General features: G+C 30.8%; 1 protein-coding gene across 8 annotated transcripts in view; it reads right to left on the reverse strand.

The window, feature by feature from the left end:
• Positions 1–390: 390 nt before the first annotated feature.
• Positions 391–12,821, reverse strand: part of LOC148616835 (solute carrier family 12 member 4-like) — a 54,765-nt gene continuing 42,334 nt past the window's right edge. For all 8 annotated transcript variants that reach the window (XM_088583943.1, XM_088583942.1, XM_088583941.1 and 5 more), the window contains 11 exons: positions 12,536–12,655; positions 12,006–12,110; positions 11,533–11,621; positions 10,212–10,380; positions 9,810–9,916; positions 9,157–9,363; positions 8,200–8,291; positions 7,718–7,822; positions 7,221–7,426; positions 6,445–6,578; positions 391–5,885 (listed from right to left, as the gene is read on the reverse strand). In XM_088583943.1, coding sequence (XP_088440069.1) covers positions 5,794–5,885; positions 6,445–6,578; positions 7,221–7,426; positions 7,718–7,822; positions 8,200–8,291; positions 9,157–9,363; positions 9,810–9,916; positions 10,212–10,380; positions 11,533–11,621; positions 12,006–12,110; positions 12,536–12,655 — 1,426 coding nt within the window. In that variant the 3' untranslated portion in view covers positions 391–5,793. The remainder of the gene's footprint in view (positions 5,886–6,444; positions 6,579–7,220; positions 7,427–7,717; positions 7,823–8,199; positions 8,292–9,156; positions 9,364–9,809; positions 9,917–10,211; positions 10,381–11,532; positions 11,622–12,005; positions 12,111–12,535; positions 12,656–12,821) is intronic.

A 12,821-nucleotide genomic window follows, 5' to 3' on the forward strand; every position in this document is an offset into this window, starting at 1 on the left:
TACTTGAATTTCTTAAAACATCAATGCCTAATTGTTAATGGTTTTTTTTTTTTAATTTTAATTTATACTGTTATCATAGTTTGTCATTTGGTAGATTCAACAATTTGTAAGAAAAGTGAAACAACATAGAGGATATCAGTATATACAATGATGGTCAGCGAAAACTGTAAAGTGAATCAAGAAAAAACAAGGACACCAAAAGAATCGAAAGTACTTGCTAAATTGATTCTGATCTTACATTTTCAATTACATAGGTTTCATAATGAGAAGCTTTAAAAGTTGTGTAAATGGAGCAATTACCAGTTTTAAAGCTATAGATACCACTCATCACAATATTCATCTATCACATGTTTTCCATATGACCACCAAAGCAATATTTACACAACACAATTATTATAATATGTTTATTGAACTGATTCAATAAATTGTACACCATATAAAATAAATAGCTACAAAAACTGCACAACACTTTAAAATACAAAAATATAGACTAGAGCATAAAAACCAAAACTAACATAGTAACAGACTAGGCCTACTTTGTGTATAATAGTCTTCTGAATCACATTCATGTTTGAAAGCTACATAAAATAGGTTTTAGACACAATCACATAAAATAATATTTTTTTAGTATATATTTTCCTATATTTTAGAAAGGTTTCTAAAGCTAAAGTAGAGCATAAACTACAAATGAGCCAAATTCTGTATGTACCCTTTCGGATAATATTATTCATATGTATGTTAGGTTTGTGTCCAAGATATGAATTTATATTTAAGGCAATTAAAGCGGAGAAATATTGATATGGATAATTAATTTGCAGATTAAAATAATTTCTACACTTAAATTCACAGAAAGGTGGTTTAGACAGGCAAGTGTTGACAATCTAAAAAGTAATTGTGTATGTTTTCAATGTTATCAAACCCTTCAGTGAAAATTAATTCAATCATATATCAACAGTTTGCAAAATAATTGCACAAATGACAAAACAAAAAAAAAACCTTTGACTGATGAAATTTATTAAAAATAAACTTCAATTAAAAAAAAAACACCTTAAAGCTAAGAGGTTTTTAAGTATACAGGAAAGAGGTAATTATAAACTTCTGTAGTCAATTTAATAATACTTGCAAGTAAAAACAATATTGTTAACTTTGAGAGAACAATGGAGAATTATTGTAATGACAAAACTTACCATAGATTTTATACTTACAGTTGTTCAAGAAATTGACTTCTGGTTCATAAACCATTGATTGATTTGAAGTCAGTTAACATATTTTGATGATTTCAATTAAGCATCAGTTAAAAATTTTGTATAACATTGGAGCATAGTTTAAGCAATGAGCAAGCAAGCACATTTTTATGAACATACATATGAAGATCATTTATTCAATAACTATATGCATGTTCTAAATTCAAGGATAACAACTTGGAAGCAAGCAATATCAACATCTATGTCATAATGTCCCTTAATATGAAATGTCAAAATTTGATCCTTTCTCAGTAAACTTTGGTCCTATAGTCTATTTGGTAGTAAAATAAATGTTATTAAGAAGGTAGACCTAGGGTAAAGGACATAACTCATGAAATCAGTAAAATGTTTGTATTATATTCAATTTCACCAAAGCCTCTCAAGCTTTCATTTGAAGCAGAATATAATGAATCCAAATTTAATTAGACGCTATAACGTTGGTTCCCTTAATTACTCTCTTACATATGATTGATGTAAAATGGTAACTACAAACGTTCCAATGATTTTGTTGTGTTGTGTCCCTTACCCTAGGTCAACCTCCTTAAATAAATCAAGAGAACTTAACACAATTATCTCTTTATTTATCTCATACAATACAGTGGGAAATCTTAGTTTTAATTTTTGCTATTTTCATGCAGTTATAGGAAATGTGAAAACAAAGTCAGCAAATTTAACAGTTAAAAATGAAGTTACTTTCCTATCTTAAAATCTCAGAAATGTGAAAATTAATGGAAGGCTTCTAGAAATTGTTATATCAACCTCAAATTATATCAATATATTGCCAAATTTAGCACCAGTAAAAATATCCATTGTACAGCAGTAACAATATTATGTTTCATTTCGTTCAGTTTTTTTAATTACTGAAGTTTAATACACAAATACGTGGAAAAGAGGTGTCAAGACCTTTTTATAGGTGCCTTGATAGAAGAATAAATTTACACATCATTAACACATGCAAGATGTAGACAAAATCACAACACTAACCATAATTTTCTTTTCTGGCCCTGACTATGAGTACTGGTGCCAAAATATAGAACAATATAAAATCTAAAAAATTATACCAGTTTAAAATACAGATAAGACATTTCTATCTCCATAAGTAGTGAAAAAAAGACATGGTCAATAAATTATAAAAATAATGTACTATTTTACCCTAAAACTGGCATTTTATTGTAAAACATTCACAAAAAAACCCTAAAAATATTCATATAATTCATCATATTCTAATAGAACATTACTAATTACTAATTATTGGCGTTAGCAGTGTTTATTATTATTTTGATTTATAACTCTAAGATTTAAGGCTATTCTACTACTTTAAATTTGAAAATTTGGGAATGACGATACATGGAAAAGCAATTATTATTGCCAGGACAACAGGACATCACAAAACCTTGAAAGTACTTTTCTGAGAATATTCTGAACTCTAATCAACATCCTGCAATTTTATGACAACTCAAATAGTTCATAATGTTATCAGGCTTTAGTAATTCATCATGTTTTGTGTCACTGTAGCCAGGATTGCCAAAAAGTCGTATTTGCTTAAACCAGTTTCTGGCCCTGTTGTGTGGTGAATATTTTTAATACATCCATATCCTTTTTGAAGCTAATAACTATCCTTTAGTGCAAATTCAACATTACCTTTCGACAAATATAGGCTCTATTTCACCACAAACACCTGCATATCATTTGATAAGGTCCACTCACTTATACAATTAAAATCACCTAAAGTGTATAGGTGTCTAAGAGTCCTATTGACCAGCACATTAATTAAAATAGAGTTGGCCTTCAGTGTAAGTGTTTGTAAGAATAAGGCAAAATGGGAAAAATCAGAAACATGCATGTCAAAACCCCAGCAATCTGAAAATGTAATACCACTCTGGGATACTTTCTCTATTTGAAAAGACCATTATTTGATCTCTGCATCACTGGCTTTGCTCAGAAATTTTTCAGTAGAATCTTAGAAAAATGAAGTTTTTGCCAGAGTTATCTGTCCCTGAAATGTTCATTTTCAGTGCATTTCAATGAAATTGTAACTCAATGGTCCAGCATAATATGGAAATTTTGTCATTTTCCTTGATTCTGATGGTGAAAATAGTCAAATGAAACTATCAAAATGGTGTTTTTTCATACCATGTTTCACCCACAGCTAGATTCTTACAGATACTGACACTTAATATTTTACCTCGACTTAGTATAATTTGGCATTCTTAGCAGAATTGATACAGATTACACAGCCATATCAAGTTAGGATTTTAATATTTTAAAACAGAAAATGTATTTTCCAGCCATGCTTTATAGTCAGAGGGAAAATTGTGGTGAAATAAAGCCCATATTTGTCCAATGGTGATGAACTTTGAAGAAAAATCATTACATTGAATAATGTAAAATAAATAAAACATTGTCAGCATAAAAATTCTTTGTTTCAACATGTGACACAAGGTGCCTATGGCATGATTTATATATATATGAATGAAATGAAAATGAATACAAGAATCCTAACATAAAATACAAATATGGTCAAAAATTCAGCTTTCTTTGATGCACAGACATTTTTTCCAAGGGGATAGGGTCTGGAATTTTTTGGGTTTTTTTTGGATAAAAAAAACCCACTTCAATTCTATGCCCCAAGGAACACTTATACCGAGTCTTGTTTCTATTGGTAAAATAGTGTCAGAGGAGAAGATTTTTGAAAGAAATAACACAAAAAATAGCAAAAAAACGTTGAAAAAGGTCAACAACTCCAACATGGCTTAATGGATTAAAATGAAAATTTGACCGCAGATAGATCTCATCATGCTAAACATTTTCATCCCACCAAAATTTGGCTAAACCTGACCGTTTTAGAGATATATGCGAAAAACTATTGTGTTCTATTTTTAGTAACGGCAGCCATTTTTTTCAACGGATCAAAAATCCCCTGGTCAGTTCTATGCAGGATACCCCAAGGAACATTCATACCAAGTTTGGTTCCAATTGGTCAAGTAGTTTCAGAGGAGAAGAGTTTTGAAAAATTACCAGCCAGGTGAGCTAAAAAATTATTGGTATCTAACACATTCTGGCTTTCATGAAAAAACAGCAATACCATTGCTAGTATGTACAACTATTCTACTAGATATCTGTGCATGAAAGATGGACTTCTGCTGAAAAAGCATAAAATTTCCTCAGGATCAACATCTTGATACAAAAATCAATTCATTACAGCTATTGAAAAACAAATGAATATTAAAAACACAGAAAATAAAGTCTTTATTTCTAGAACAAAATTTCCTTTAGGTAATACTGCAATATTTCAAATTCTGATATAGTGGCAAAGTTTTCTTTTAATTGGAAATGATTGACTCAATATTTTAAATATTAAAATAGTAAAATAAAGCATTGTGAAATGTTTAAAAAATCTGAATTGATCTTCCCTTTCAATAATGTATAATTGAAACTTAATTAGCCAAAAATTACAAAATCATATTCATAAATGTATGCAATAATTTCTGAAGTAACTTGGATAGATTTCATTTTGTTTAAAATGAAAGCTTGATAGGTTTTGGTAAAATTGAATATGATACAAACGTATCACTGATTTCAAGAGTTATGTCCCTTACCCTAGGTCTACCTCCATTAACTTCTAATGAATGACAGAAACCTTAAAGTAGAGACAATTCATATCAACATATCATCACTATCATAGCAAGCCGTATTGGGTGAGATGTGATGATGATGATACATTTTGTCAAGATGTCCATAACTGATGTTATTCTGTATTTTGGTAAAATCATATTCGTTAAAAATTGTCTGTAAATGGAAATTGCTGAAATCTTTTATCTAGTTATATTGCAATAGCCAAAGATAGAAGATATCAGGCAGTAAAACGATAGAAAAAGATAATGTTGCTGATAACAGATATAAGTTATGTCATAATGCCCTCCCTTCAGGAATATATTAAAAGCTACCATGTACAGCTCATCTGTATAAATATTCTAACTATTATCACATAAATATCACACTATTTTATTTGAGACATTGAACACACTTCTATGGCAACATTTACTAACACTTGTCCATACCATAAACAGCAGCAACAAAAACTGATGGTCTATTTGTACACACAACACAGGAAATTTTTTTTTACACATAGCCCATGTGCATTTCTTATGATTTTAGTTCATGTGAAACTTAAATGTGAATTCAGCTTTCACCAAAAATTTCACAAGACGTTTTCATGAAGTGAAATTAACATGTAACCCTGTTTACTTCATGTGAATTTCATGAAAGTTCTAATTTAAATAATTTCTTGTGACCAATTTAAGCCTGTATATAAATATCAGCCAGCAACAAAAATAGATGCAATATTCATTTACAAATTTGTCCTTTGACAAAAACATACATTGTTATTTTTGATAGTACATTTAAGCTGTATCACACAAGTAAAATCAGGCACAATTATCTATAAGAGTTGTACTCCTCAGAACTTTGGACTTTTCTCCTAACTATAATGGAAAAGAATCAGCCGCAAAGCACACATTTGATAATTCCTTGCACCAATAATCATATTTCAGGAATATATAGTGATAACTTCATGTCCACTTCCTCGTACCATTAGCACCCGATCAATTCCTTCAGTTAATACCTCTAAAAACTCCATATCTAACAGATAATTAAGGAAAAACCTTAAAATGCTGATAAAAATGGCACATTATCACCTGAAAGCAAATTTAATAAGACATGTAGTTATTTTCAAATCTATGAGAAGGATATCTCCTTGACTACACAGTAGTCTAGAGTTTTAGAACATTTCTGCTTACCACGAGTGATCTGGCATGGAATATACTAGTATATTATATACAGTTTTCCCCAGGCTAAATTTCACATTCCGCAAAGTAACCAGAAAAGGGAGTTCAAGAACACTAACTACATATCATCTTTAAGCATTTACAGGTTGATACTATCATCAGTTTTACTGCCCCCAAAATGACCTACAAAAACAAAATTCTAACTTTCTTTCCTTTCATAATAGCAAAACAGGGAACCTTTAATAATAACAAAACACACTTTTGGAAAAAATTGTCATATAGAAAGACAGAACATACAAAATATGTACAACAGATATATTTGCACATAAAAATAGACAGAAGAAAAAATTAATGCCCCTAGAAGCTTAAAAGCATTAATGTGTAATAATGATGAGATTTTTTATGAAGGATACAGTTTAGTTCTCCTGCTTGTGACTTGGGTGGAGCCGGGAGATTCAATATCACAAGTTGTGCTTCATGAGATTTCTCTAATATTACTTCATTCAGCCTTACAGCTGTATGCATTCTTCTCACATTCTTCTTATCTCTGAAAAACAAATGCAAAGTTACGAAATTAAGGATGAAAACCATTTGCATTTACTAGTGTAAAGCATGATTCATATGTATGAAGTTAGTTCTTGTTTGAACATTTACTAACAGTCTGATCAATGCAAATTCAATTTTTTGTAATGTTGAATTGAATAAAATGTATTACAGACTGTATACATACTATAAAATAGTTGGTGTTTTTTTGTAACTTTCTGGTCAATTAAAGACAAATCATTTGCCATTGTTTTTTTGTTTTGTTATGTACATGTATTGTTACAGCTTCGTTTTTTTCAAATAATGGAGTGATGGAAAAGCTTTGACAAATACCTTATTTAGATGTATTCGAAGATGAGCATTTCTTATGGTTTGATATTGAATTGATTGGTTTAACTAAGGCCAGCTATAATTGATTTCTTGGTTCTGAAATGCTCCCTCATCTAATGTGAGACAGCCTCAGAACCCATTTTAACCAAACCACCATCATAGTTTTTCTTCCTATCAACAATGTTAAAAGTGTGCTTATCACTTTTATTAGGAAAAAAATGTTTCCCACCTTTTTTCTTGTTTTCATGAATAATGACCTGAGAATCAGGAAATTTACTTTGAATGGCCTATTAAGAGATTTGTAAGAAATACTTACGGTTTGATACTTAGCAGATCATTTGAAGGATTGGTAAGAGATGTGACTGACTTAGAATTATTTGATGGTGTAAAAGTGAATTGATTTTTATCAATTGTATCAGTATCTGTGGAACTCTCAGAAGGTCCATCCTCATCTACTGTCTCCAGTTTGGCTTTCAAATGCATTGGTGTCTTTAAATGTGAGGAATCTATGATTGTCTGTGGCTACAACATAAATTAATTTTACATGAAATGACAAAAATGTCCTAATATTATTCAAAAAATCAGTATGATTTCAAGTGACAGATAAAATAAAAAAAAACAAAGACAAGATGGAAGGATGGATACCCCTATCACTGTAAAAACACGAAAAAGGTTTCTTTTACATTGCTCTAATAAATATCTTTGGGTAAAACAGAACATTTCATTTTGTTATATTTCAGACTGACAGTGTATGAAATGTCTTAATTAACTCTGAATCTCTATAATATAATCTAGATCACATCAAATTCTTACCTCCAGACCTGTTTTTGATCCTCTCCTCAGAACTTTCAACATTTCTGATCTTTGTTCCATCATTAATGTTCTCTCATAAGTATAGGCTGATATGTCACTGTTACTCTGCAGAAGAAAATGTTCTATATTTATATATATAGACCCAGGTGCAAAATGCTTCCCATAATATAATATAAACAGACCCACACGGTAAAAGCATTTTAAAGACTTCCACACTGTTAAATTGATATTGTATTTAACATGTCATCATGTTACCTTTTATAAGCTACGGGTTTGGTAATGCTAAATTGAATGTCAGAATCTGAATGACAGATATATTTAAAACCATTTTTTTAAATATTAATGTTATAAAATAAAAATTAAAAAAATATATATATCATAATGGTGTAGCCTATAATGATACAACTTGCGAGACTGAGAGTGATGGAACCATAAACCTCCCCTTACTTGTTCGAGGGTGTCAAAAAGATTAATTTACTTACCATTTCAACTACTTCCACTTCGGCAGTGATTCTCAGCTGATACATAAACGTCTCTAAATCTTTCTTCATTTGTACTGTATTATCCTCAAGTTCTATTATTATGTTAAAGAAAAGTACTGATCTAAATCTATTCTGAAAGGTCTTGTACTGTATAAGTTATTGTGGTACTTATTGATTTCTTTACAAATGAAAGGAATTGACAGAGCTTGGTTCATGTGGTAATTAGGTTCTTCATATCTCAAACCCAAATTTGTCTATTTTTAAAAAATAGTGTGAATTTGTATTTTTGTTGGGAATGGGAATTATTAAAACATTTCAAACAAACAGATTCTACTGCTTCAATAATTGTGAACTTTTCATGGCTTTTTTTGCCATATTTGTAACAGATAATTTGCAATGAATTAACTCTTTAAAATTGTTATAATACTCTATACAAGGGGAAGAAACTATAACAATGACTACAGCAAAGATTTCACAAACAATTGTAAACATACTAATTTTTGTGGTTTACCAAATTTCGCTGTTTACGTGGCAGACAGAAAGCCGCTAAAAATAGTACTCACGAAATTGGTTTTTCACCCTATATAACGCTATTCATTGTTTGAATCCGCAAAACTTAATATGATTACTGTATTCCAGGACACAAATATGGAAAAAAACAAACAATGCAACAAGAGAATATTAATCTGGTGATAACAGACACCTCCATTCGAAGTTCTCAAAAAAAGGAAGGGCCATAACTACAATTATACACCATAACTTATCTTGACCAGTACTTTCTTGTCCACAATATTGGGTTAAAATTCACAAAGGTTTGGCCCAGCAGTACTTCAAATATTACCCAGAAATTAAAAATGATGGATGAACAGACAAACAAACATGACGATCATCATATATCTTTGACTAATACAGAGAAAAAGTGAATACAACACAACATTTTTGTTTGCCAAAGGATACGAGCTACAGTAAATATCCTCAGTCTACAATTTTTGAATGTTTTATGCTGTTTTAGTAAGAATGGCAGTAACATCAGCATGCCGCCATCATGTACTATCCACCAAATATCTACAGTACCGGTCAACTTCTCCGATGTATCTGGGAACTGATTAATTCCTTTCACAGCTAACAAGGCCATCTGACCGGCATTTATGTTCTTAATGGCATCTACAAAGATAAGGTTATACCTAATGAATATCAATTTTAGAACATGTAACAATGTAATATTTCTTTTAATTCCAGTAGATACAAAAGTAATGGTAAATTCATGATCAGCACTTCCAGGGGACATTCTGTCTATTTAAAAACTTCAAAATAATAAAAACATTTTTCCCAGATAGCATAAGTTTAAAGATATTGAGAACTATTACTTTTTCAACACACAAATGTAAATCTGAAGAAATATAAACAGACATATTTCAGTAGCATAGGAGTGTCAGATTATATTACATTGCATTTAAATGTACTGATATAAGAGAATTTAGAGGGGTCCAATGAGATTCGATGGCAACAGTTATTGTTCATATTTTTTGCTGATATTTGGCCAGTTTCTGAAATTGCCACCATCAAATTTCTAAATGACCTAAATCAAGGTAATCAAGTTGGACACATACCAACAAAAACTTTGTAACTTCTCTCCTCCCCACTATGTCTCCAACCATATGGCCAGCCTATCATAACTGTATTATGACGTAATCCTCCTAAACCAGAGTTTTGTATTCTGTAAAAACAGAAGCATATACTTCTAGTATGTATTAAACTACTTTATCATAATCTTAAAAAAAAAACAAAAAACAACAGAGTTCTGTATCTGTGCAGCCATTTTTATTATATGCCAATTCCAGTCCTAGAATTAGTTTAAAGGATATCATATTCATTTGAACTTTTGGGAATATGATTAATTGCTTCTTTTTGAAAGGCAGACACTACATGGTATTGCACCTATTTTTTATAAATGTAAAATTGCACTTCTTCTTTGAAGAATAAATTTTTAGAACTTCCACAATAAAACTTACAAATGACAAAGTCCATCGGTGACATCTTTAGCAATGACAACATCGGCAAATCCTTTGATACCAGTGGTTTCTATTAGTTTATTAAGAGACTGTTTAGCTGCCTGGGCATCAGCATACTTCTCACTATAGTCTCCTTGTAATGTTGAGTTGATTAAGGTCAGTCCTTTACCTATGGGAAAAAGGAGAATTTGTATACGATCTGTCTTTCATCAAGTTTTTGTAGCACTAACATTGGTAACATGCTTTTGTCATATATATACCAAAATGTAATTTCAAAACATGAAATTGCACTCGTTGTCATGCGAAGTATTCCTCCTCTGGAGAATACAAGTCCCATGAAACAAGGATATGATATTGAAGATAATTGCTTGTAAGGTATTCCTTATCTAGTAAAGCACTATACCACATTTTGAAATCAATTTGTCTAGTGGCAGCTGAGATTTTTTGCGACGAAAAATGGCCAAGTCCCACAAAACAGAGAGTTTATGTTGGACAGCAACCAAAACCATTTACAACATATGCCCCATTTACAATTATCAGCTGGAAGCTGAAATAATTGCAACTTAATTCCAACAGTTGGACGAACAAGGTGATTCCAATATACCACCCACACACGGAGTAGGAGTAAATTAAAAAGGAAATGAGAATATCATGATTTAAGTTCCATATAACATACAGTGTAAATCAATTCATTCCACAAATGACCTTTTTACACTTTTCACATGAAGTTAGAAAAATTGCATTACTATTGTCTTAAATGCATGCTATATGAATGGGTACTGATACACATGTTTTTTTTTTCTTTCAGCTTCAAAATCCCATGTCTCAAATATGATTTTGAATATTGTAATTTTGATATGAATGTTTTTTTAAAGTTGCAATGAGAAAACTTTTTTTCAACAAAGAAATCGTGATATATCAGGTAAGTTTGAGTTTTTGCCATCTTTTACTTACCAGTAGCACTTAATTAAAATCATTATGATCAAAACAAATATATGCTTTATACATGATTCTTATTGACTTAATATTGTATTGGAATAAAGCATATACTCATGAATATGAAAAAAGAAAAACATGAAGTTGCACAGGTTGTCGTGTGTATATACATATCACCACTCGTACAGGAAGTTAATATCACACAGCAACTCACTGAGTGGGGGTAAAATAATGTAACAAACTTTCCAAGATATCATTCAGTGGTTGGTTCATCTTTTTTAAGACATTTGATTCAAAAGTTGTGTAAAAGCCAATGAAAATTAATCTCTTTTTGGTTTATTGAACAAAAAAAGAAAACAATATAAGAAGTATTGAAATTTTTTACCTGCTTTCAGTTGACTGGCAAATGTGACCATTTTAGGATACTTTGGTGTCAAATCGGTGTTCATCTTCATTAGCACCAGCAACTGAGGTCTAGAAAAACAATTACTCAATTATTAACTACAAATTAGTACCAGTATTTATGGAACTGAGAGGTTTGCATGTGGGTATTTGATCGAAAAATATAGCCCACATGCTTAGACAACTAATATTTTGTCAAAATTTGTCTTAATCAGCATTTATGGTAGAAATATTTAACTATATATATTAACAAAGAATGTAGCCAATATTTCCTTCATAGAAATGTCACAAAAGCAAGTTTTTTTTGTTAATTTGATCAAATTTCATCCTAAAGAGTGGGAGTATAAAAACAATCCTTACAAAGAAGAAATACTTTCTCCTTAAAAATATTGAACAAAGGAAATCAACCTGTACTCCAGGAAGTTTTAAAACAAAGACTACCAAAACAAGACTTACCTCCAATTCTTGGTGTGTGGAGGTCCTTGCTGTAGTCGTAAGAGAGAATATCTAGCTGCTGACATGGCCAAACCACGGATTCCATCACCCCATTCCTTTTCAGCACTGAAAAAATTTTTAAAACAGTACAAATGTTATAAGTATAGCTAAGAAACTAGTTTCACTAAATGTATATTAAATAAATTAAAAAATAATTGTGATCTTTTATATCTGTTATGTACTAAAAAAAATTCTGGTGGTACCTTTCAGTAGCTTAGAAGGGTAAAAGTACCTGGTAAGGCCTCTTAGTAAAAGGCCTGAAGTGGTATACTTATTGCATTTTAAGCAACAAATTTTGGGTCCAAATGTCACAAAGCTTGTAGCCCTACATATTGACAGAGATAGAAGTGAAAGCCTGTAATATAAATTCTACACTCACGGAACAAAATTGTGCGATTAAGTTTGGGACAAAGGCTTAAGACTTTAATCAAATATTATCCAGTTAAAAGCAGAAAAAAATATTATGAATATCAAAATTTATTTATACAAACCCTTTGTATTCAATATATTTGTATATCAGAGCAGCAAGACAAATGGCAGTAAGAGCATAGTACCAACTAGATATAAACATCAGGGTTATACACAGGGCAAGCCCTAGTAATGATAGAGTCCTGAAATATAAATGTCAGGGTTATACACAGGGCAAGTCCTACTAATGATAGAGTCCTGAAATATAAACATCAGGGTTATACACAGGGCAAGTCCTAGTAATGATTGAGTCCTGAAATATAAAAATATGGGTTACAGAATATACAGGTCAAGTCCTAGTAATGACAC

This window comes from Perna viridis, chromosome 5 (assembly GCF_037379345.1).
Source record: "Perna viridis isolate PV_CMFRI_1.1 ecotype Kerala chromosome 5, ASM3737934v1, whole genome shotgun sequence".
NCBI lineage: Eukaryota > Metazoa > Mollusca > Bivalvia > Mytilida > Mytilidae > Perna > Perna viridis.